This window comes from Harpia harpyja, chromosome 1, assembly GCF_026419915.1.
Source record: "Harpia harpyja isolate bHarHar1 chromosome 1, bHarHar1 primary haplotype, whole genome shotgun sequence".
Taxonomy (NCBI): domain Eukaryota; kingdom Metazoa; phylum Chordata; class Aves; order Accipitriformes; family Accipitridae; genus Harpia; species Harpia harpyja.
Genome location: NC_068940.1, coordinates 51,591,092 through 51,618,080, shown reverse-complemented (window position 1 = coordinate 51,618,080; position 26,989 = coordinate 51,591,092). Strand labels below are relative to the sequence as shown.

At 40.2% G+C, this 26,989-nt stretch overlaps 2 protein-coding genes across 55 annotated transcripts in view; both read right to left on the bottom strand.

Moving 5' to 3' along the window:
* UBP1 (upstream binding protein 1) overlaps window positions 1–4,697 on the bottom strand; it is a 39,483-nt gene extending 34,786 nt beyond the window's left edge. For 3 of the 6 annotated variants that reach the window (XM_052793864.1, XM_052793894.1, XM_052793908.1), the window contains exon 1: window positions 3,993–4,696. In XM_052793864.1, the coding sequence (XP_052649824.1) occupies window positions 3,993–4,105 (113 nt within the window). In that variant the 5' untranslated portion in view covers window positions 4,106–4,696. Of the gene's footprint in view, window positions 1–3,992 lie in introns of all 6 variants that reach the window. The other 3 variants (XR_008236174.1, XM_052793873.1, XM_052793883.1) reach the window with 2 other exon arrangements.
* A 15,981-nt stretch (window positions 4,698–20,678) lies between these two features.
* The window catches only part of CLASP2 (cytoplasmic linker associated protein 2), a 157,260-nt gene continuing 150,949 nt past the window's right edge, over window positions 20,679–26,989 (bottom strand). For all 49 annotated transcript variants that reach the window (XM_052793446.1, XM_052793530.1, XM_052793667.1 and 46 more), the window contains 3 exons: window positions 25,275–25,481; window positions 24,018–24,134; window positions 20,679–22,921 (listed from right to left, as the gene is read on the bottom strand). In XM_052793446.1, the coding sequence (XP_052649406.1) occupies window positions 22,835–22,921; window positions 24,018–24,134; window positions 25,275–25,481 (411 nt within the window). In that variant the 3' untranslated portion in view covers window positions 20,679–22,834. The remainder of the gene's footprint in view (window positions 22,922–24,017; window positions 24,135–25,274; window positions 25,482–26,989) is intronic.

Genomic DNA, 26,989 nt, shown 5'->3' with positions numbered 1-26,989 from the left:
CTTAAGAATTAAACTGGTCTCCTTGCCTTTTTGAAAGGTATTCACACATCAACTGGGAAAAAGAAGAAAAAAAGAAACCTAAAACCAATGTTAATGACCTAGAACACGGGGTTTATCTTTCAACATGTTTTATCTGTGGTAACAAAGCGAGGAAGTTTAGGTTTGTGAATTTTTTTTCCTCAAATGTCTATTTCCTGACAGGTATTTACATATTTGTGTGCCTGCACAAAGAATCAAGCTCCAATTCTAATCAGTACATAAATTTTTATTTTACAGCATCTAGGTGTTAGTGAAAGTTGGGGGTTTTTTCTACAGTGCAATACATAAAAACAGACCGCTGCAACAGAAGCTTTTTAATGTATTCTGCAGAAAATTCTATGGAGGAAGGGGGAAAGAAAAGGAAAAAAGAAAAGATTTCAGGATACCTTAAGCACTCCTCTTAAAAAAACCCAACGTAACCAGTAGCAGAGTCTCAAAAGAGTGGGAGGCGTTAGAGGAAGCATAAACAGTCATTTTGTCTGTCAGAAAGTAACAGCAGCCACAAGGAAAACAAGGCCTGAATGAGATAACTCTATTTTTTTATTTTTGCACAACGACTATAAAGTTAAGACAGTAACTGTCATGACCCAATCATGTTCATCAGAGGCCAAAAAAAGGATGTCAGGGACCTGAAAGTTGTTAGAAGACAACGCCCTCCCTCTCTTCTCCACCTGAAAACAAAGCTGCAAGTTTTAAGACAATGGTCACCCAAGTCCTAACAGACCACCTTTGTGGTTACTTTAGCCTAAACTTTGGAGGTGAGTTGATACACAAAGTTCCCTCACCGTCCAAGGCTCTCCACAGCATAGTAAGAAAACAGGACTGACTGCACTAGGTTTTTGTTCTTGCCAAACAAGGTAGCAGCCAGCTCCATTCTCCAAAGACACTCCGGGTGTTTGGGAGATGCAACAGAGTCAAACTGACTTGATTTTCCAAAAATGGAGGACAGTCTGGATTTATTGTCATACAGTCTTTTGCATAGACTTTCCCGTTTCAGAACCAAGAATCATGTTTTTCAATTTCATTTCATAAACTTCAGGTTTTAATCTAGAAATATATATCACAATAGCTACTCTGGAAATAATCGTCAAATTTCCCAATGACAGGCTTCAATTTTAGTACTACAAATATCATTGTAATCGCAAGCATTTAAATAAATTAATACACTAAGCTTTCAAATTACAATTAAAAATTCAGTCATTAAGGTACTTGTCCTTATATTAATGCTCATTTAACTTAATTTAAATCAAATCATTAAGAAAATAATTCATTACATGAAAAATGGAATTATGCTAGAGAAACAGCAGGCAGTTCCTGAAACTTATCAATGAAACAGCCTCCATTTTTAACAGTTCATAGCAATGATCAGTCGTCCCCAAAATTACACAATTCCTGACAATAATGATTATCAATTGAATTGAATCTTGTGTTTATAGGCAGTTTCCTGTTGCATGAGAAGACGTTAGAACAGCAATCAGAAAAACCGGGTTTCAAGATTTTAAGGAAATTTTGAGAACTATTTAAAACCACGTGAATCTGCAGAGAAATTTTATCCAGTTAGCTTCCTTTTAAAAAAACTACAGTTACTGGTCAATGGACATGAGCAGTTTTCTTCCCAAGAAAAAACACAGGAGTAATACCATATATTCTACTTCAGACTGATCATCAACTTGAGAAAGCATCAACTACATTATATACAACCCTAACAGGTAAAAGGGTTATGTGCAGGTCTTCCTAACAAAAATGCAGGGGCGTATAGCTTGGGGAGCTCTCCCAGCATTCTCCTCTAGACAATATTTCTTTTTCTTCTATCACCTTTTTTTGTAAGGAAGTGACAAGTAATTAGCTTCTACTAGCACAAAGAACAGTGACAGTAATATCTTCACTCTTCATGCTATGCCACTTCTCTTTGTTTTCCCCTCTCACATCACTTAACAGGCCATGAGTTCCCTAAAGTAGAGATCTAAGCAATACATAAAATAATTAACATACTTGCTGAAATCACTCTGAATCCAGCACACACCAATTGCAATTAGGTGGTCCCTTTAACTATGTGTTCAGAGATTAAAGTTACAAATAATATCAGCGTGTGTTCCAAAAATACTTGCATCTCATCACAAACAAAGTGTGCAACAAAATGTAAGACTAATGTATAGCTTAGCTTGTGCATATTAATTTTAATAGCTGTTTTTAACTGCTACAGCTCTTTTTGTGGTAATTCAAAACATCCTCATGGGCAGATATATGTAACTGAAAAAACACTTAGGATTGCTGCCCACCATAAAAGGATGATACGAGCAGAAGAAACAATCTACACAACAACAGTAAAGATTAAAACCCTTAAAGTTTCAAGAAACTAAACAGTGTACATTACTGGGAGAACAAATAAAAGTCTACAAAAAGAAAGGGAAATCTTTAAAGAGTCATCCCAGTCAAAACTCAAGACTTCTACTCATAAGAAATCCCAGAAAGAACTGGATTGTGACAGAGAAGGAAGGCTTCTTGAACAGGAGCGCATGCATTATCCATTGGTGTTTGCACGAGGAAAAAGATAACCAGAAACCGAATGCTGAGAAGCCATCCAGCTGCCCACAAAAACTGGCACACCACTTCATGGGGCGAATGTTCACTTGACAAAGGCAGAAACAGGACAGAAGTAGAGTAAGATGCAGATGAGCTGAATAAAAAATCAAGAGTATTCTCAGGAAGAGAGATGAATCAAAGTTAGTTTTAATTAGAACAAACAAAAAAAATCAACCCCCCTCCAAAAGAAAAACCCCATCACATACATATCCCACCATAAACCTGCTGAGCTCACAATCCCAAGTACTAACAAAAAGGTCCTCATTTCTCTTCAGCTGAAACCCTTATTTCTAACTTCGAACAAAGACACTGCAGTTCCAACACTTCACCTGAAAAGTACTGCCTTAAAATACATTTAATAGCCGAAACCTGTGGCGGCCTCCAAGTTTCACATAGCCCTAAGAGAGAATGCATCTTCCACACAGGCTAGGCCATCAAAACTACCAAATACCAGTGTGTTACCTCTCCAGGCTCTCAAAATACTAACTAATACTGCCGAAAACCTTAGACTAAAACGTCTGCCAGCGTCTCCAAAACAGTTTCCCTTTTTCACGCTAGTAAGTCACTCAGGAGTCTACATGTTCTGCCCATAACCAAGATAAAACGTACTTCTTCCAAACAAGTACAGTTTTATCTTAACTTTGAAAAAGCACACCCAAACGCTATTTAAACACTTTCCCTGTAAAACCTGTAGAAGAATCAAAAGGTAAAGAAACTGCCAAGTTGATTAAGAACAGAAAGATCTACGTGACAAGGAGAAAATAAAAAAAAAAGACATCACCAAAGACACATACTACACAGAAACATGAAAGAATAAATAAACCGATTAAAGTACAACCACGCTACTACCCTATGAATTACCACAACGTTTACCCGCTTGAGAAAAAACATTTTTTTAACCATCAAAGAAAACAGCTATTGTTTATTATGAACCAGAATTATATTCGCCAAGTACAAGATGATAACCTTCTGATATGCGGAGTCCAGTTACATTGCCAAGGGACGGAAAAACGTCATTTTTACGGTAAAGATTACACCTACGGGGCAAAAGCATCCCAGCCTAAGCAGCAGCCCGCCCTTTCAGGCAGGCCATCTGCCAGCAGAAGGGGAGGGCAGGGCGGGAGACCCCCTGGGGCAGCCCCTTCACCGCCATGCCGAGCAACACGGCAGTCGGTACCGCGGAAGAGGCGGCTGCAGCATCAGCACCTATGAGGAGAGACCGGGCCCACTCTCGGGGAAGACACTCTGGGATACAAAAAAATGAGGGAAGAAGAGACTGGGGGGGGGGGGGGGCGGGAAGCCCCAGCTCCTTCCCGCGCTCCCCGAGGAGGCCGGTCGGGAGGCTGCACCCACCGCCGGCCACGAGTTACCTCATGCTGTAGGCACCGGCTCCCAGCTCCTGCCCGATACCGGAGAGGCTGGCGTCGAAGTCGTGCACCAGTCCGGACTCGATCACTTCATCCATCTTCAGCACCCACGCCATTTTCCGCCGCGCTCCCGCGGGAGGAACCGGACGGGGAGGAGCCGCTCAGCCCCGGAGCCGCCGCCGCCGCTCCTCCGGCGGGAAGGCGACGTCTCGGCGGGCGGCGCCGGGAGCGCGAGGGGCTGGCGGAGGCGGGGGAGGGAGGGGAAGGGCGTACAGACCGGGGAAGGGGCCGGGGGGGGGGGGGAAGGGGGGGTAAGTCCGCGTTCAGCCCTGGGGGGGCCCTGTCCCCGCGGCGCGACCAGGGCGCGGGGTGGCTCTCAGCATCCTGCGCTCGCCCGGCCGCCGCGGCGGGCTGAGGACCGGGCGGTCGCCGCCGCCGCCTCCTCCTCCTCCTCCTCCACCGCCGCCTCCGACCGGACCCTGCCCAGGGCCGCCGCCGCTTCTACCGCCGCCCGAGCTCCGACCCAGCCAAGCGGCGCCTCCCGCCGCATCATTCACAGGGGGGAGGCGGCTGCTGCGGCTGCGGCGGCAGCAGCAGCGCGGGCACCCGCCGCCACTACGGCCCCGCCGGGGAGGAACCACCGCCGCCGCCCCGGCGTGCCCCCTCTCGCGCCCAGCGCCGCCGCTCACGCCAACATGGCGACGACTTCCAGCCCCGAGTGCCTACCGGGGCGAGGCCTTCCCGAGCTCAGGGCCGCCGATTGGCTGGTCTCCGCCGAAGGACCCAATCAGAGCAGGGCGGCGGGGGGGGTGAGGGGAAAGCCCAGCCAATGAGCGGGTACTTCCTCACGCGAGGTGACGTCCACTCCGGAGCCCCGCCCCAGGGCCCGTCGTGCACGGCTGCGGCTCCCTTCCTCCCCCCCCCCCTCCCCGCTCCTGCGCGCGCGCAGCATGCTGGAAGCGCCCTCTCCGGAAACGGAAGGGCGGCAGGCGGGCAGGAAGCGGCGGCAGGGCCCCGCGAGCCCGGCTGCGGCACCTCCGGCACCGGCTGGGCCCAGGCCCGTAATGGGCCGCCTTCTTCCCCCGCCTCTGGGCCTGTAAGGTGCGGGCCTGGGGCCGCCGCCCCAGCGCTACCCGCCTCCTCGAGAATAGTAACGGAAGCCGGCGCTTGTATGACGAGACGTGTGCTCTGTCAGAACGGGCTCGGAGGCGGGGGGGGGCGATCCGCCGGGAGCGCTGCAAGCACGGGGGAGGCGGCGGTAATGGCGGCCTGCCTCCCCCTCTCCTCTCCAGCCCTCTGCCCCCTCCGCTCCTTCCAGCTCACGTCAGGCAAAAGTTCTTACAGCGCAGTAAGTTAACTTCTGATTCTGGGAAGCCTGCCCTAAAAACCCAGACCCCGTTGCAGGCTGAATAACCAATCAATAGTGTGGGGAAACAGACAAAAAGACACAGCAGTACGCACAAGGCGGAAAATTACTTACTTTTTTTGCCTAGCATGCTACCTAGCATATGCTATATAAATACACCACTTAATTTGAGGAACAAAATCTCAGCACCTCTGCATCCTGGACTCAAAATTCTCCAGTTTGTTAAAACAGGAGCGTTCACAAGTGGTGAAGGCTCCCACGGCAGGCAGGACTAACTCTGGAGCTCAGAGGAACATACTCTGGGCTCAGAACCCTCTTGTCACCTAATGGCTAGGAGGAAGCTGCTGTAAATGGACATACGGGAAGCAGATACTGCTGTTGTCATCTTCAGGTTAAACTGCATCCACCTGCGGTAAGGTGAAAAGTGCAGTACCTAGAAAGAATTTTCTTGGCTTAGTACTCGTTTCCTCTGTTTCTCTCTGGCCTTTGAGTTGTTTCTCAGCCCATTTTCTAGCAACTTAAGTCTGTTTTGTACGGTTTTAGCTGCATTAAGACTGCCTTTCTCTCCTTTAACAGGCCAAACTGAGTTAAATCCAGGTTTACTCAAGTAGCATCAAATTTGTCCTTCTGGGGTATGAATTTGTATTTTGTAAAAATTACTAAAGTAGCTTCATTTTATGCTGTTACTAAAATTGACTATTTTATATTTTCTAAGGAAAGGATTGAAGAGGCAACTAAGCTTTTAATAAATAATTCTTACTGATTATAATGGCCTGGCAATCAGAGAACACTAGGAGGAATGCAAGGGAGAACTGGAACTGCCAGTGGTTTAGATTATAATCCTGTCCCCTCTGGTCATAAAATACTTAGTCTGGTGAGGGGTTGCTAATAGGGTAAGTAACCAACAACTTCATGTAAAGAAGGGGTCTCAAAAAACCTCAAATGTTAATAATTTGGAGGATAGTTAAGTAATTTTGTGAGAAGTTTCCTTAAAATGAAACATACAGTGAATAAACTACAGAAGAGTACCGAGACCGTAAAATGCATTTTGATCATACAGATACATGCTTTGAGTACCATCACACAAGTTTTTCAAAAGATAAAAGTCAGGAAGGCCCTAAGTTCATGAATGATTAACAAAATACCAGCTGTTGTTTGAAATGTACATACGACATCCTTCAAAGATAGAGAAGCACACAGACCATGTTTTATGATTTTTAAAGGCAATTTGTAAAGTTAAGATACGGCTGCCAGCTTGTCCAGAAAATGGTACTGGTATTTTTGCTGCTGTAATTGATGTCAGAGTTCTCTGCCTATCTGAGGACAGAGGAACTATTCATCTGCATATAAGAGGAAGCTTAAAAAAGGGAAATTTATGAAGAGGGCATGGGCTCACGGACAAGTCACTAGCATGGACACTAGCTAACCAAGTTACAGGTTTTAGTGAGAAGAATTGAAATTGCCACAGGCAAAATACCTCCTTTAAGCCTGACAAGATGACAACAATACCCTGAATTCATTAATTTATTATTACGGTGGAAATATTTGTTAGCACTTCCGAAGATGGTAACAACACAAATGATGGCATTAATTAGTTTCAGTGACTGTTACAGGGTGTTTGTGGTCCAGTTAATAAATTAGGAGGCATTATTCAGCACACAATAGTAGTGACTACAAAGTTAGCTTAAACTCCTATCATTGAAGGATTAACAAGAGTTTTAACTGAGAACTCAAACCTTACCCTAAGCAGACATTTGTAGACCTAAAGTGGACTTTTTAAGTAAGGTAGCGTAAAAAACACTAAAAAGCACTTTTGTAAGGGGTACAAGAGAAAGTGGTGGTTTGTGGAAAACTAAAAGTAATGCACTTTCTGCTTCTGACAGTCAGAGATATAAGTTAAGACAGGATCCAAGACCAGAGAAGCCAGGTACAGTTTGATTTATGCATAGCAAAACTGGTTTATCTGTTTACTAGCAGTTACAAGATCATAAATTGATGATTTTTATACTGGGAATTGTTTTCTTCTGACCTAAATTCCAACCTCTGCTGAGGGTATCTTGAGCGGATACAGTAAGACCCATCCTCTTGTAGTTCAGTCTTTAAAAGTTGGGTAAAGCTTGTCCATGAGAAACAAACTGACTGTTAGTATTTCTGAAGATTTCTTTAGCTATTTTAGGACACAAAGTGTCCTTTTTCTGTTAAAATACAAATATTACAGTGCATACATTTTTCTTTAGCATTATTTGCATCCCTGGCTAATTTACAACAAGTTTTCTGCAGAGGTTTGTGGTGTGTGTTTGGTTTTCATTGTTTTTCAAGTACACTGTGATGTCTTTCTCTGGGGCAGGTTCCTAGATCAGTCCTGTTCTCAGATCATCTGCTGGAGGATCAGCAGTGCACACAAACACCGCTTTCCAGCCAGGTCTAGCCCGCTCCAGTGTATGGGGTTGTACCTTCAGTGCAAATCAGCTCAAGTACTCAAATCTCTAGTTTTAGTAATTATGACGCAGTGTTCTCAACTTTTGCCATAAGAGTTTAAAAATAACTTCAGGCAGATAGTGATTACAAACAGAAACATTGAAAAAAAATTCTGTATTCTATTTTTCAGTTTTTACACTAGCCTTGTGATTTTTTTAATGCCTATGGTTGACGTTCTGCATATTGTAGTATGAATGGTAGCTGCTTCCATTTTTTTTTTTTTTTTTAATTTATTTTTAATCCTACTCTTTCTGTTAGTCTTCCCACAATTTAACTTTCAGGACGATTTGCTGCTAAACTTCTATATTGGCCTTATACTCAGGGAGAGCAGAGTCAAGTTCAAGCTATTTTAAAGACTAAGGAAATAAAGAATACAGATTTCTGTTGCAAAAGTAAAGTTGTTCTTATTCTTTACAAGCAACAAAGAGTCTTGACTGGAAAAATTGTCACACTTTTGATGCTGTCTGTATTCCACAGAAAACTAGAGTGGGTTTAGCCAAATAGGAGCCATTGAAAATTCACATATAGTACATGTTTTAATGCCTTTTTCCTAATAAAATTCCTATTCTGCAACATAGACAATATAAGCCCCATGCAGAGTCCCACAAGTTAGGCACATCAGCCTGTTTTGAGGATGAGATTGCAGAATTTGTGCCCAAATTTTTAAATATTTACTTGTCAGTAAGGCTGAGAGCAGAGGCTACCGGAGAGAGGAGACTCCTTACACTTTATAGAATGATAACAGCTTTCTTCCTGGCTCTCTCCCAAGCTTTCCCTAGACAAAAAAACATTCAAAACTTGCTACCTGCCTGGTGGAATTGTCTAAAACAGGAGTTAAGCATTTTGAGATCTCAAATTGCTTCTCTAACCCACTGAGCAGGCCAAATCCACAAGCCTAACTTGTCTGAGATGACATTCCCTGTGGCCCTGCACTTCCATTTCTGCATGTCCCTGTCACCAGACCCACTAACCGGAATTGGAGACTTAATACAACAGAGAGCAAGTGCATGCAGTAGGAGCCTGATTTTGCAAATATATCTTTGTAAATGTAAGTACAGTTTTACTGGGAAGTGGGAGAAGGGATCCTGGGACACTCCTTTCTCTATCTGCTCTTCACTAAGGCTGGCTGGCATCCTCCCCTGAAGTCAATTGCTGTTTCTAAATAAGCCTTACTGACGCCCAGATGCAGGACTGAAGTGTGGTGCTTCCCTAAGGGGGAAACGCTGAGGACAGAGCTGAACAACTTGATGATTGTGACCAGATTGAAGCCTAGTGCCTGAACTGGTTTGTAGTCTTTCTGCTTGTGGTAATCGGCCTCAAGGGCCAATCTTGTTAGGCTCCTGTATGCCACCCTTAATTTATGAACGTGTCCCCGCTGCGTTGTATTTCAATACCAAAACACAGATGCATGCTGCCACCCAAACCTAAAGGCAGTTGCTCAAAAGTGTGTGGGATGAGTAACTTCAGAGGGACTCTTAGATAAGGGTGGGGAAGCAGAAACAAATACAGGGAAGCAATGAAGAAAGACAAGGATGTGGTGAAAATGGGCCCTGCGAAAAGCTAGGAGGGGACGCACCTCTAGGCTGAAGAGAGAAGAGGGGACTAGAGGTAGGAGTGGACATCCTCACTTTCCCTTGCTCTTTGGTTGCTTTTGCACTGGGAGCTGTGCACGTCACTTGTAAACGGGACTGCATCAGGGAACTCCAGCACCCGTTCTTCATTTCTATTTTACTGCTCGAGCCAATAGAAGCAGCGCTGTGTTTGCTACATATTTGTGTTAGCCAACCTAAATTTCAAATCACCCTGACCGTTGTATTGAAGTGGATTGATTTTATAAAACTCCACTGCCGTTTCCATTAGTTTCACACTTTGGAACCTAAATATAACCTCAATTCCTTTGCTTTTTTTAAACGTAAAACTTAACACATTTCTAATAAAAACACACCACTCGACAATTCTACAAGAACAGAAGTAATGTTTTGATACAGCAATAGGCATGAGACTACCAACATACAAAAAGCCATGTCAGGGTAGATGATTAAACACTGTTGTGTTTATATACGTTGTATTTAGCCAAAAAGCAATAAGCTAAAATTTAATACAGAGAGTGAACCACACTGTAAATTGAAACTCAATTAACATCAAGATTATCTGGAATCTATGAGCCTAGCTCTTGTCAAAGCACAATCATTTCTAAATATAAGAAAAATTTGAATACTGTACACAAATAATATTTTAGTCATGAAGAGGTAAGGTAGGTTGATAGCTCACAGGAATATGCTGATGCAATAAGCTATATATTGCATCAGAATTTCAATGCAAAGCGTTTAGCCAGCATGCCTGCACTGATACAACAAGCAGCCCATAGTCCTGATCCCACAGATCAGCTGAGCTTCAGCAGATAATCAAAGTAGACATGAAACATCAAGGTATTCATAAGTCTGTATTACTTCATATAAACAGAGTTTTATCTACAGACTGCAAACATAACTTGAAAAAGAAAAAATTAACACATCTGTGAATATCGTATTGAGCAGTAAAACATTACTATCACTGGGTGCTAGTGCACATGTACTGTGGCATGGTTTGTGAAAATCGTGGAGCTATAGTAAAGTAAATCTCCACTGTGTTGACTGTACTGCTCAAGCTATTCTCAAAGGCTCTGCGATCACCAGCTCTATTTGAAAGCTTGAACTTGTGAATTAGCAAAAGCTGTGCAGTCTGCATTCTTGTGTGTTATAGCATTATAATTATTATTATTATTAAAAATCACACCCATTCTTTCTTACCGCAGGTAGCTGGTGTTACTGGTGGGATACTGGTGATGGTGATAATGTTCAGGCTGGCTGTGCCAGAAAAGCATTTTGGGATGAGATGAAGCGTTGTGCTCAGCTAAGAGATGGTCACTGCAGTGATGGGAGAGAGGAAAATAAATACGCACATTCAGATTAAAGTTGCAGTTGGGTCCCTTACATTTAGCTGCTGCCAGCAAGTTTGCCGGTGTCACTCTCTCCAGAAGAGGCAGGTGGCTGAAGCCTTGGCTGGTCCCCACCTACCCTACTGCTCCCCAAACTTGCTGTGCTGTTAGCTGCTGCCCAGCTGCAAGGCTTTATTGCTAGCTGATGTGACATCAAGTGCAACTCAGACCTCACCAGCATCCCCATTGCTCTCCTCCCCTCCCTCCACGCTGTTGGAGCATCACTGAGCAGAACTGCGTGTTAGAGCCAGGAGAAAGATTGATTTCAGAGCATTTCTGCCTCAGAGAGGCATGCGGTTCCCTCCTTACACAGTCCGCTCAGAGTACTTGAACACTACAATCCGCATAGGCATGACTGACTGAAGAGAAAAAGGTGGAATACACAACGACCTTTTTAAGGCAAGCAAGATGCCTTCTCAGTAGTGTTTACACTGTTTCCCCTTTGCCTGGTCATTCTGTACACGTTCAAGTGGCAAGCTTCTACAGAGTACAACTTCATAGTTACCTTTTTGCTATTAAAAAAGATTTTAACACCCCACCCCCACCCCCCAAACAATGAAAACACTGTCAAACTGCAGGAAAAATATTTACTCCAACATCCACCCACATCACCCCTCACACACACTTTAGGGAAAAATCATATTCACATGCAAACCAGCTGCTTGGTGCACTCATGTCTCAGTGCCATTTGCTTGCCTGGGTTTGCAGCCAGGCTTGTAGCATCTACTTTAAAACACACAAAATAGTACTGGTTGACCCTGCTAAGACCTTGACAATCAGAAATAAAAGGTGGCACACATCCAAAAACCTTATCTGAAAATAGTTACCTGCAGAGGGCACCCATTCCGCTTGAAATAGGATGGACTACTGACAAATAGCAGTAGGTTTTCAGTGGGCGTTGGTGTTTGGGGTTTTTTTGTTTTGTTTTTTTAAATACCACCTCCACACAAGCATACATTGCTTGTTCCCTGCAGTTCATTTTATAAAAAGATACTTTTAAAAGGTAGTGCAATATTGTGACAACATGCAGGCTATGAAAATCAGAATATCAAAGAGCAAGGTTCTGGAAAAGAAAAAGGAATTATTTCTTATTAGAGTGAAAGTAATATGCAGCAATCAAAAAAAAAACTTCAGATAAACAACATTGTTGGCTGTTTTTCCTAGCATGAGGCAGTTCTCCCTTAAATTACCATTCTCATTCAACATCAAACACCACAAACAAAAAGCAAAGGCCAGAATAATAACAGAAGAGGAACCATAAACATGGGAAGAGAAAGAAACACCCACAAGAGACACTGTCCAGAAAAGCAGACAAGTACTGGGCCTGCTGGTTTAGTGATTCTAAGAGATTATTCTCTTGCAAGAGGCACCTGGGTACCTCAAGGAGGGCTGTCAGAACACAGACCTGCTTGCGTGCACAAACTTATCTTTGCTTCAGCAAGAGTGAGAGTCAGAGGGGTCTTTTCAGGGTTAGTTTTTCCACTTACATGTCTATATGTAACTGCATACTCTTAATAAGCACCCTCCTAGCAGATGTAAAGGGCTGGACAAGTCTCAGTGATCACTGCTGCATTTTTTTTAATAATTAATTTGATCTCAGTGACAGAGTACATATCCTGCTATCCAGTTTGCTCCATCTACTGGTAAGTCATAAAATAAAATCACTGTCTCCAGTCCTAGATTTAGGCAAAGGTGTTAAATGTGTATGCCATATTGTATTTGGAAGCCCCATTTCCCTTGGCACTGATTATTCTCAAGAAAATGACTACAAATCCCTCAAACCACTTTCACAATCTTCCCTTGGGGCTGGCATGAGCTTCCCATAGAGGGTAGGCATCTGTTTTGTGCTGTGACTTCTATTAAACAGAAATAGTAAAACCACAGATTCCCCTTAACTTGAGCTTTCAGTCCCTAGCACAGAATGGCTCCCACCTCTACGTGTATCCCACAGAGCTCATGTGGCTTTAAATTATCAGGCACTTTCCCCCCCCCCACACAAAGTAGCCTCTTGCTTTTGAGAGATGCTGGTTTGTCAAAACGCAGGTGGGAACACTGCAGTTTTGATCAGTCTTTTTTTGTGAAGTCCAGGAGAGGACTTGTGAGCAAAAGCAGTTGAGATTCCCAGATGAATCAGTAGCCTATTTTATTTTTTATCTATATACATACACACACCTCCATCTACATATGTATACTAAAAAACTGCACTCCTATTTTACCCCTTCAGCACAAAAGTAGACTTTGTTACTAGCCCTTTTAGAATTAATTTGTGTATTTTTAAATAACACAACATATAAGAAGTCCTAGATTTGTTCTTACATCAAGACAGACAACTTGCCGTCATTGAAAATAACCACCCCAGGGGAGCCCAGGCACACAGCTGCAGATGAAGCTACTGGCCGGGGTTTAACCTGTGTGTTTTGAGTGTGGGTAGTGAGCAAGAGCTGTTAGGCCCAGGTGCTTGAGTTCTCTGATTTCCGTCCTCTCTGCCATTAGCTTGCCCAGCTGTTAAGAAAGCTTGTGACTCGACTGACCACAGCAGTAGGCCATAAAAAACCCCACAGGAGCATCACAGCAAACGTGTCCCTTCAGTCTCTTACCTTCATTTGGTTTTTCAAGTATTATGCTTACACAGACTAAAATTAACAGAGTCATTGGTTACATCCAAAAAGCTACTGCCTCAAAGAGATTGGATGGTTTTTACTAGAGGAGGGTGAAATGATGAAGGCTATTCTGATCTCAGTTTCTAAGTACCTGCTTCTTACAAAAGGCCGAAGTTCAAGGCCTGCATTATGGGTACCCCTCCTGGTATCCAAACTATTTCAAACTTGAGAGAGCGTGGCCACAAAAGGTGCCGCTACAAACCATCATAGCCCACCGTGACCACTGTTCCCGACAGTGTAAGAGAAGCAAAGCAGAACCAAATCTTGCGGACTTCCACGCAAAAGCCCTGTGGAAATGGAAAATTTGCGCCTCTTTTTTTCTCTCCAGGGTTGACAAGATGCTTATCACTCACAGAAGCTTTGAGTTCCTTGTATGGAAAGTACTAGACAGAACATGTAGGAAAGATGTTATTTTTCAAACTGAAATTAAACACTACCAAAAAGAAATCAGTATTTCTTTTCTTTCTTCTCTTTACAGTCTCGTGTTTTGACTAATCTTTGTTGCAAACAGCATACAGGTAAAACTTCCATAGCTTTTTTTTTTTTTAATCAGGATAAACTTTCCAGGCTATATTTAATTCTGGAATTGTGCCTCATGAAGCACTGTATATTCCCCACACCCACACCTGCTGCCCTTGACTAACCTCTAGACATAAAGGTATGTGGTTACCCAGTCTTGCAAGTTTGGGGACAAATAAGGTGAATTTTTTACCTTGTACTGTTTACTGTTAAAGGGCTATTTTTGTTTCTCACTTCATGATCTGCCCAGTAAGTACTAAAACAGATCTCAGCAAAAGAGCATTGTATACACAAACAACAAGACATTATTTATTTAAAACATCTCTTACTTTAAGGCTTGTGTACGGCATGCAAAGTCCAACCTGAAATTTAAGGTGGGGAGGCTAATATTTTGCTAATGGGTGGATCTGCACTGAAGTTAAGTACTTCAGCATATGGTGCCTGAAAACTTTAGTTGTTGGATTTTTCCATGAACAGCATCCAAAACGATGAGGTCTCCTAAGGCATCATTCAGTTTGCTCATCTTTTTTATAGTGATCAGACTCCTCACTTCATTTTCTGATTGCCCATCTGAGAACTACAACAAATGACCTTAAATATTGATATTGTAACTGGTTATATACACAGAATGTCATCTTTGCTCTTTGTTTTTACCAAGTAAAAAATATTCTACACATAACACCACACGGAAAAACTCAGTCAGGTACCATGTAAGACATTGTAAATTCAGTATATATTCCAAAAAAATTATTTAAAGGAAGTTTTTGCTGTCCAGTCATTATTTTTAGTTGTGCTTGAAATACTAGGTCAGTTTAAAATCAGAAGATGCGTTTATATTTATGCAGGAGCAATCCCCACATACTTCAGCCCCAAAACAGAGTATAGAGAAAGTACTGTTATTTTGATGAGTCCTATTTGGTCTTTGGACGCTTTTTGGTTGTGTAAAAGTTGCTGCCAAAGGCAGGGTAACTTGGGAATTAAAACACCCATCAAACCAGATATCAGTGACCCTGTTCACCTGAATCACTACATAACAGTGAGGTATTCACATCTAGATGATACTCCCTGCTTGGATAGGCTATGAATCCATCATACATATATGTGAAAGGTGCTGAAATGTATTTCTAGCCCCTCTTTCTATTCACTTTTGAATACACAACTCTCTGTCTTTCCTATATATGTTGTTAGTGGGATTGTATTCCTTGCCACTACTATAACAAACTTAAACACTGCCAGGTAACAAACACAAGCAAGAACTTCCGCATGCGATCCACTGCTGCACTGACTTGCAGTTCTCCACACATCTCCTGACACACTAAGAGTTGACCAAGCCCAGTACTATCACGATGTCTCGTCATCTGAAGGTGGCAGAAGTACGCAACCACTGTGTCCGTTCAGTGCAGCAAAGGATAAGCAGCAGTGCCTGCATATTCTCCGTGTCCACCTGCCACCTTTATTCTGGACTGTTGGATCGTTTTAGACATCCTGATCAGGACCTACTTAATGTTGAAGCACTGCAAGGACTGCTGCATTTACCAGTCCTTCCTCTGTGAACTCTTGAGAAGCAGGGCTGCCAATAAAAAGAAAGGGGAAATGGGAAAAACCATAAAGAACATTTTTGGTAGACCTCCTAAATTCCAGGAGAAATCTTAGGATGCTAGCAGCACAGAGACAAGGCAACACAGCACAGGGAATCTGACCAGAATGGCACTCTGCTCGATGCGTAACAGTGCTGAGCACACTGAATACTTCCAACAGCTCCTTCTCATCACTTGGATGAAATATTTCAGATACATAGCAGACCCTGTGCTTGGGATTGCTTCAGTGTCTCCTTGACATGAGGCACTTGGAGAAAAAAGAGAAATACCAATTGCTTCCAATGCTCAAGTGTTAGTTTACAAAAAATGTACATTTAGCTTTTTCTGAAGAATGCAGGGTATACTCCTTTCCTCATGGGATCTATACCCTTTTAAAAAAGTCTGGAAGTCTCCACTGCAGGGTGTTCCTGCTCTGTAGTTTATTCCTCCATAGTCATATTCCTCACGTAACCTACCTCTGAATCTAAGAGAATGCAATTAAGGTGCTGAAGTATGAACTGAGGAATAAATGTCTTGCTGACTTCACATCTTATGAGATGGTGGCATTGTAGATACTACCTTTGCTTTCTTCTGCTGCCTTTTAGGAAGACTTGAAGGCCTGCAAAGGAACCTATAACATGTAGATCATTTGTAGGCCTAAAGAGATTTAGACAGCAGCATTTCCCAGAGAAAATTTTGATTTAATCTATCACATCATACCCAAATCAAAACTTAAGTTAGCAGGTTTTACTGGCTGTAGCAAAAGATGGAGTTAGTTTTTTTGTAGAAGATTCAGAAGTCTGTAAAGGGGGACAAGTTCAAGTGTTTGTTATCTGATATTCTATGCTTGCTGTGTACCTGCTTGGTATCCTAAAAATCAGTACTTGGACTCCCAGACTGCTGCAGCAATGTAGGCTTCCTGCATGTTCAACGCTCTGAGGCAGCTTTGGTACCCTGCCAGGTCTAACATTTTCTAGCATTGGGCTCTCTTGGCTTTGTGGACAAAATCCTCCAACATCAGTGTTCTCTTAATTCCCAATGCAGAAAGCAAGACATTCTGTATTCCAAGAAAATCTCCTTCCTAAAAACATTACAAACCACAGGGGATTTTTAACGTTTTTAAGAGCAAGAGCTACAACTTACAGGGGGTTAAATTAAGTATATACACCATGTCTGTCTTCTCATAATCTGTAACAACCCTGTTGTTTTCCACTTTCTAACAGGGCAAAAGTCTCCTTTCTTACATGGTTCAAGAAGCAGTGGCTCATTAACAGACTTCTGAGAAAGGGCAGCCTTGGATGATACCAGCAGTTACTTCTGAGTAAGGTTTTAAAAAGTTTCATCTGACAATTTCTGAACAATCAGGTAACATCCAATTAAGATTTCCCCTCTTAGGCAAATACAGCTATATAAATAGTGATCCATGAAAACTCCTTAGGGAAAACAGGTAATTTCGTCTGGATAAAACAGTTCAGTTGATTAGTTGGCCAACATGGCCACAGCTGTCATCTGAAAGATCAAAAACTGTATCAAACACCTCAGAAATTCTCTACATAAACCACAACCATCTATAATGGCATTTAGTATGGTGTAAATAGTATGGTGTAAAAATGTTTTATCCACATCAGTTTAAGTTGTGCTGAAAGGGCAGAAATTACTATTTTACCACATTAGATACTTTTTGCACTTGTATACCATTACAATTACATTTCAGTGTATTATATCAGATTAGCAGATAAATTAATTAAGCATTTTAAAACATGCTAATCTGCAATTCTAACTGAAACAGACACATCCAATTCCCCTACAGGCTAGCACTTCAGCTGTTTAAACCAAGTTGAAATCACAGTTTCCTCGTCTTCCCTGGTATTTTAACATGAGCTACATATGCTCAGGCTAAACAAACTGTGCTAAGAAACAGTATTTTATATTTCCCTCCCCCCCTGCCCCCCCCCCCCCCCCCCCCCCATACAGGCAGACTCTCAAAGCCCAAGCCAGATGTTCACTTTTGCCAGCATCTCTGGCAGAAGTTTCTGATCCCAGGGTGCTGCTGGAGGACCAGTCTGAGATTGTTCCCCAATCTGATTTGTCTGGAATAGAGTAGGGGAGCTCCCACAAGGAACTCTGCTGGCTCTGCCGTGACCAGAGATGACTAGATGGTGAGGGAATACCTGACCAGTCTAGCTGACTTTTGAGAACATCTGTCTGCTGCATAACTTAAATCTACATGTTTGTTTTTACTGGTATATACCTTCCTTGGATAGACAGGCGCTACGTTTAAAACTAGCCTGACACACAGTTAACGGAACTGACCACAGTACTGATTTTAGTGTAAGTTTATAGAGGTCCAAAGATGCACATTGGTGGACAATAGCACAATCTAGGAAAGGAAGCACACTAAAATGGAAAACCTGTAAAACTTTGATGCCCAAGATGAAGTTTAGTTACCTTTCTACCTACTGCCAGTGGTAACAAGTCTGGATATCAAACAGTTACACGCAGGTATGCTGCTTTTTCCACTGAAGAAAGGTATTTTGCATGTTTCGCTATCCATCATTTTTTCCAGTCTGACTCCCTCAAGATATGTTTCATTAGGATCACTTATATCTACCTAAAATACATCAAGAGTTACAGAATTTTTATATTTGATAGAAATCATACAGTATTCAAAACTGCTTGCAAAATACCATTTCAAATTTTCCAGGAGTTACTGTTAAACAGCAATTTACAAACATATTTACAATTCTGTCCCAGCAGAAATTACCTATTAGCAAACTTTCCTTAGTAGGGAACTTCTCATTAAACACGATTATCCTGAAATCCTATCAGCAAATGAAGAAATTTGTTAACTGGCATAATCCAAGCTGCACAGTTTGGGAACCCTGAGGTCTTAAAATATACTTAAATATGCAAACATGCACACAATATAGAAAAAACAGAAAATGAAGTTTGATTTTTTTTTTCACTTGCCAGACTAGCACAATTAGTTTCTCAAACTTCCCACATTACCGAATATCTTCTGTGTTTTAACAAAAAAAGAAAGAAAAAATTTAATCTGTTTAAGAGAACACTTATAATACACAAAGCAAATCTTTAAAGCATGTGCTTTTGAAGAGTTGGAAGACTTAATTACAAAATGTACGGGGGAAAATGTACCAAGGTTTCTTTAGGGAATGTAATATGAATATTGACTTTCATCTTACCTGGAAGTAGACTGCAACTGCAAACCTGATCAGTTTACTGTTTTAATTGGGAGAAAACATCAGTTTTCTCTCTCCAGATAACCCTCCAGTTCCCAAATGGCCCATTTATCCCCTTCATATTTATGTTTATTGTGTTCTGTGTTTCTGCTTGCTATGTCTCAACCTGACACAGTGAAAGTTACCACAACCAGCTGAACCACTCTCACTAGCCTATCGCAGGGAGTAACTGTAGTATAATTCAACAGATTTATTCCTCAAGATTTTTTTCTCCTTAATGATTGTTTTCAAAGGGACAATGTCATATTCAGAATTTGAATTCTTTTGCTGAAAACTAAACTGTGAGCGGTTTGGGCCTGCATTCTCAACAGGCTTTTTACATGGGTATGTTTGTGAATATACCCAAACATTTAAACAATCATAGAAACTCCTAAGAATATGTAAGTGTTTCAGGATACAAATGTTTGTTCTTTTGGCTCTAGGACTCAGACCACAAGTAATAAACACAACTCAATCTGTTCCAACCTTTATCTTCAAAAACAAACAAGCAACCCAAGTCAGGAAAATATACATGATCAGCTCTCCTTTCAATTCACATTTACTATCCCAACTTCCTTGCCAAGACTTCAGCTGAATATCATGTGTTACTCAAAATTCTTTAAAGCAAATGACATCCGAGACATCCACGATATGCATTTCCTATCCCGATTCTGCATGTGGCTTGCTTTCCTTCCTCTTTTTTTAAGCCCAAACCCAACCTTTAAGAATTACATTTCAGTATTCAAATGATTGCAATTATCTATCTTTACAGAATATTAGAAAGAAATAAAGAAACCATTTCTGAAAGAACAGCATCTTATAATTGTCCTAATTTTTCCCAGATCTTTATGCTAATCCATTAGAGAAACCACCTCCAGCAGGAACATAAGGCATGACTAATCATTGCTCAAATTTAACTGAGCTAATGTCTATTTATAATATAGGAAATGAAGGCAAAAAGCAATGCAGTGAATCTGATAACTGGCTGCAGTGGAAATAATTTTGTTGCAAATTCTTACACTCTGATGGTTCCATGTAATATAAACAGATTCTACCCACTATAGCAGCCCCATCTTTGGTGGAAACAGAACTAGTCATATCGTAAGTAAAATATTCATTTAAATATATTGCATTTAGATATTTAATACATGGGCTATCCATACGTAGAACATTTAAAGATGGCTTAGAAGCAAAAAACTGATGGTAAAACTTTATGTAAATATCTTCCTCCCCCCGCTACCTGGAGCAAAATTTTTCAGTCATATAGGGGATAAAAACTACTTCCTTCCTACCAACCTTTGTTTATACATAAAAAAATTAGGTTCATCCAGAATATATACTGTATACTTCAATAACTTATTTTTTCAGTATGAAATAGCATCTTCAAATAGATGACAAACAGCAGTCATCTGGAAATGATCCTCTGAAAATAAATATTACCTGTAGAAAAAGCAGGAATTGCATATGGGACTATTAAGCTTAGAATTTAAAGTGACCTTCGTATAATCAAAATGTAAACTACAAGGTTGTAGACTGAAAAATATTTTTGAAATATTAAAAAATAAAATGCAAACAATGTATAATGTACAAATAAATGAAATAGTAAACTAGAAACCTGCCTAGATGAAGGAAACTGGGTGTTCATAAAGATTCTATTCAATTTAAAAAAAAAATTTTTCTCTAGCATACCTATATTCACAACATGTTCTCAAATGCCAAGTCAGATTTAGTAACAAGAGTGTATAAAGACACATCATTTGGACACACAAAACATGAAGATTAATTTTTTTTTAACCAATGTTGTATCAATCACATATATCATTTTTCTTATAGCATGTGATCAAATAAAACAAAACCAGAATGTATACATTGCTAATTTTTTAAGTAATGTTATGTACATTTTATTGCCAGTATATGCACAATGGTAAGCATAGAACTATAAATACACAATGTAATTAAACAGTAGAAAACAACAAGAATGTTACACGTAACAAAGGAAAGAAAGAGGAGATACTATTTTCTTGGTGTAGCTGCTAAAAAGGGCTAGTAATGAGTTATGACAGTCTTGATTTTAAGTCTTTACATATATTTCTACAACTTTTCCTCCAAATAAATCTCTGCAACGGCATTGCTTCTTTAACAAACACATCTTAGCTCTTTCTATTGCATTTACTGTTTCACTAAAGTGAAAACCACCTTTCATATAACTACGAGCATCTGGCTTAATTTTTATTCAGTTTTGCTTTTCAGGGTTCCTAGCAAGTAAAGTGTATAAGTAGTTTCTTATGACATTTGGCTGCAATGTTGAAGAATAGAGTTTCGAATACACATTAAATGATAATTTGGAAAAAAAAAAAAAAGAAAGAAGATTTTCTGTAGATAGTTCTTCCACCGGGTGCTATTATGCAGCAGCTCAGTCAAGAATTAGTCACCCTGAAGAGGTAGAGAGAATTTTAGCCTAGCATAGATCATCATCCTTGGCACCACTATGTTCTCTCTTATCAGGATACAATTCCTACAACTAGACAACATCACAGTCAAAGGAAAAACAAGCGAGGAAAAAAAAAAAAGTTCCACCATTCCTGGGAAGGGGACTGTTCCATCCCAGTTCTCAGTTAATTAGCTTGCTGCTTATATCCAAAACAAACCAAAACAAAAAAAAAAAAAAAAGAAAGAAGACAGACAACATTTAGGGACACATTTACTTGATCTTTGTTCTCTTTCCATTATCAAGTTCATAAATACAAAGAACCATTATTCACAATAAACTAACTCTTTTTCAAAAATGGAAAAACAAACCCTGGAAACATTTCCACACCTTAATCCAGATGGGTCTTGAGGATGCTATTCAAGAAAACCATGCAAATAATTTGGTGCAGCTTTCCCTACTCATCCAAAATATATATTTTTTTTTTTTTAAATTAAAAGGTGGCAAGATCCATAGCATTTGTGACTATCCCCCCCCCCCTTAAATTCAATGCAGAAAATCTTGGTGCTTTTAGGAAAGTAACGAATAAATAGTTTTCTGCACTGTTGTCATAAAATCCCATGTGAGTTACAATACAAGACTACTTGTTCCAGCAATTAGGTTGAGAGGAAACATTCTAGTGATAAAGATAAATACATACTGAGCATGCTTGGGCAGAGCACTCCATTCTGAAGCATCCTGCTTGAAGAATGAAAGGTGACAAGGATGGTTCACGTCCATCAAGTGACCATTAACTTTGCTGCTAAAAAGCAGACTGCCACACTATCACCAGGTCAGCAATGCTACCCTGAAAGGGCTGTCTTCCACGTTAAGAGGTACTGGTTGTACCAGTCCTCTACTGCGCACACTAAATTCTTATTTATGCAACAAACATACAACCAATGAACAATATCACTTTTACAGAACTGGATCGATCCAGCTTTTTCTTTATAGGCATATTTCTCAATCTCTAGAATATCCCAAACAAGCTGTAAATAAGATGATGAACCACCAACACAGTGAACGAGTCTCACTGCAGTTCAGACTAGTTCAGCCTTGTTTCACATCACTTCTTGTTTCTAGCGAAGGACATGATACTCAAACAAAACAGCAATAAGAAAGTAATGTTATCTGCAGCTGAATAAAAGCAATGGAATTTATATTTTAACTTCTGAAGCTTAGAGCATACTGTTTTAATTAGCATTAAAAAAAATATCTTTTTTTTTAATACAGTAACACTGGCAAAAGTTAGTGGGAAGACACAGAGGATTGCGAACAGGATAACTGATGGATTAGATTATTTTTCAATTTTATTCTGCTTTGATCAACTGATGTTAATACTGTTTTTCCTTGGATTTGGAATATTTCTATTGCAACAGTCACATGCAGGCTGAGGACAGCCATTGGTTAAAGAAAACAAACAAACAAAACAAACAACCAACAGAATAAAGGGAAAAAAACTCCAAGAAAAAAGTTCCAAAAGTTGTATGTAAGAATTTTCCTTTCACTGAAGAGGGCCTTGCCCTTGCTTTAAGAGACCTGGTTAACTCTTGTCAGCTTCATTAGCTTTGTCCAGACATATCTGCTGTTGTATCCCCTGGTCCAGAGCCTGTTTGTGCACGTTTGATGTAAAGGTTCAATAACTTCATCTGCAAATTTAAGCCAGAAATTCACCTGGTTTAGTATTTGCAAACTGTACAGACTACAGGAATGGTATAACAAAGGAGACATTAAACCACTGTCTTTTCCCCAAAAGCAAAACTGTATTTTAAACAGTTGATTCAAAGGTAACATACTTGCCAAGGAAAACATCAAACACAGCAAAATTTGTCACAAGGAAACTGCTCAAACTTCTTTAAGGATGTAAAGAAGAGAATGATTTAAGGTAGCTAGATTAAGATAGATGGAATATTTTCCTCAAATTACAATGCTGTTCTAAAAGTAGGGGTTTGTGTGGGTTTGGGTTTGGTTTTTTGTTTGTTTTTTTTTTCTTTCTTTTAAGTTAATGTTGAGGTTTTAAGCCTGTAGAGTTGTTGATGCTGGTACTTACTAAAGTTTCCAATACTGTGTAGAATCACATTCAGTGCAATCACTGCCAGAGAGTATTTTTAAGATATAACTGTCTTACTCAAAGATATAAAAAATTAATTGTGCTGGTTTATTCCCAAGGACAAGGAGATTCACAGTTAACACACAGCTGTTTGCATGCAAAAAACTGTATGTAAGGGATGTCAATAAAATCATGAATATCCTGAACAAAAAAGGACCACACACTGATTACTATTATTATTATTTGAAATTAGTGGTACTGAAAGGACTGATGAAAGCAAAATAACAAGGAGGGAGAAGAAATAAAACTCCTGTATTTAACATTTACACATTACATTTATTGCTTTCCAATCAGAACTTGCATGAAAAACAAGACAAGAAATACTGATAGGAAAAGCCATGCTGAGTAGAGCCATTATCACTATTAGCGGGGATACCACCAGTAACTAAATCCATTAAACAGCAGTAAGAAACATAATTCAGTATTTATCTTCATGCTAAAGTTTGTACACTTGCATAAAGATCTATGGATTTTCAGTTTTATTAAGTTATATTAATCCTCGGAGGGTTTCAGTAGCCCTGATATTCTCATTCAAGTATATACTTTTATGAAACTTCCTGGCAATTACAACCAAAATGCAAATGCACACATGCAATTACAAACCAAGATTTCTTTAAATGGTATCTTTTACTTACTTTACTGCCAGTGAGTTGACTGAGATGTGGTTTTAGCTCATCACCAATTACTGCATGAATGGCTACAAGGCAGAAAACACATGCCTTACGAACACTGCTCTCTGAATTATCATAACCCTACAAAGCAATAAAATTAACATTAATACCTTATCAGTTAATGATTAAAAGCCTCAGAAAGCTATTTACTTATTTACTATAATAAATAGATTGAAGTCTACAGTAAATTAATGCTAGTGTAGCCCAGTGAAGCATTCCAACAAAAAAACCAAACACGCAAATACAGAGCATGCACTTAAAAAGCAGGCTGCTTATTAATCACCAGTGATAATAATTTTCCAGAGTGAAATTAAAACCCAGGCAATCCTGTTTGTAAGTTACACTGGAAACACAGCTGCTGTCATGCAATACGTGACTACATAAGAGAAATGGTTCTAGATTATACAGATATTTACTTAAAGAGAAGACCACTCAATTTAGAGCTTCCTTACTCTGAAAGAAGTATTTTCTTAACAACTAAAGATTCTTTTATAAACTCCCATCTCATTCCTTAATGATTTTTGTTTCTTTTGCCACTTTGCTAGTATCCCATGCCTGGCTGTCTCACTCGCATCTCCTTCTCAGAGGGCCCCTTCTCTGCCTTCCTGCAGATGTATGATCGGACCACAACCATTAAAGACAAAAATCTGCAGAACGCAGCTGTCAAACTCTGAAAGGTCTTTATCCATCACGTGCAAATTAATGTATCTTGGCTCTTGGTAAGGTGGGAAATAATTTGTTTTTAAAGACAAAGGAAGAGAAACCTCTGATATCCTTCTCATTTTATTAACCTTTCCCCAATCAACTGCTGCTTTGCTCTTGCTTCCCCCAAACCCCAAGCGATAAAACACTACAATCATATGCAAATCAACATGGACAATTCCAGACCAAATGATTACAACTTGGAAAAGACATACAAGCAACAAAAAACTATCTTATAATTAAAAGTATCTACCAAGCTTAACTATAACCAGTACTTTATATCCTACTGAGATTTCCTTTGAGTCCTAACCACAGTTATAATTTACCTACCTGCCAATCAAAGAGTTTGTTCCCACTGAGTTATTTTGGGTCAAAGCAGCCATCAACTATCAATCAAAATACTTCATGAGAGCCAAGTGATATTATTTTTAAAAAGTCTTTGCAATTCTTATATACACAGTTTCTTTTTGTTTGTGTTTGTTTTGGTTTTTTTTTTTCCTTCCTTTCTTCTTTACTTACCTGTATTAGACCTGGCACAATCTCTGGTAAAAGCTGAGTAAGGGTTTCTTTAGATACTCTTTCTATGACTTTTGTCTGCATTTTGATTGCAGCCAGATTAATGGGGTAATCTGCAGTTTGGATAATTGGACAAAGAACTTTGATGCACTGATCTGGACTAATGGAAGTGGCCAGCATGGAAGCAGCTTCTTCAGCAGATCTCACCACCTATTGAAAGAACAAATAAAAGACATGGAAATATTATTTACAAGAGACTGTTACTATGGTCTGTTATCTGGCAGTAATGGTCTTGAGCATAAAAATTTCCTACCAAGAGCTATACAATATTGTAGACATATGTGAATGAAGAGCCCTTTGAAAATCTGTTTACAAGACTCCAACTGTTGGACATACTTTCCTAAAAACAAGATCTTCCCAATATTCTGTGGCTAATCTACGTCCTCAGCAATATGTGTATCAGTTTTTCAGATCTGCTTGTTGAATCGGATCTGAAATTTCTCTAGTCTGTAATACCCTCCAACTACATATTGAAATATCACCACCTTTGTAAATCTGTAATTTCTTGTGTTGTCATTTGTTATTGCTTAGGTCAGTGACCACCAAGACGACATGTTCTCACATTCATCTCAAAAACATGTTTAATGACATGCCTAGATTGCCACTTCTAGAAGTCAATCTCGCTGTCCTGCCTCCCCTCTAAGTCTGAAAGGAACTATGACAGGAGAGTACTTTAACCCTGAAGATTATGCAGAATAAGAGTAATTAGGTAGGAAATCAACAGGTACAGAAGCTCAGGATACAACACGGGCACAACAGAGAAAAATCACATCTGATCTTCACATTAGTGCAGCTGCAGTGTCTGCCATCTAACAAGACAAACCGCTGTACAAAATCAGCAGTTTGTACATCCATGATGTACAAAACCCACCATAACTGTTTATCTCCATCCTTCTCCCCTTTACTCTCTCACTCATATACATGAAACCAAGAGAGAGAAAAAGCACAGTAACAGAGAAGGAAAGATGGGGACAATACTCTGTAATATATACACTGTATGAAACAAATCAAGAGGGTGCAGGGAAAAGAGGAACGAGTATCTGATGAGTGACAAAAGTCACTAGTATGGGCGGACTGCAGTCAAACTTCAAAACCTGGAACTCCACAGTTAAGTTCCACATAGAGTTAAGTGTCCTTGCATGGGGAGGGCAGGGAGAAGATGTACACATTTAATAATAAACCTGGATTCTTTCCATAGCATCAGTGACACTGACGTGAACTGTTTAATACTGGGGTGGTTACTGTATTTGTGTTTCTTATATCTATGTGCATTATCCTTGATTATATATGCATGCATTACAAATACTTCTGAGCAAGATTACAGTTATCCTTCTACTTCTGAATCCCCTCACTATTCTTGGCCACAACCAGCTCCTCCCTTTGATATGTTCTGTGCGTTCTCCCCTAACAAAATTCAAAGCCACGGTCTTGAATGGTGCAGAGCTGGCTAAAAATGGAAAGGGTTGACAATTCCTTGCCATGTTCAGTCCCATCTCTCAACCATGAACCTTACTGAAATCCAAAAGCTTGTTGTAGAGCTCTGGGACACCTATAAGATGTCACACCTATAAGGCTTAAGGTGTCATGCAAGGAAAAATCTCCCTTCAGTTACTCCCTGAAGAGCAATAACAACAAATTGTCAGTTACTATGTCCTCTT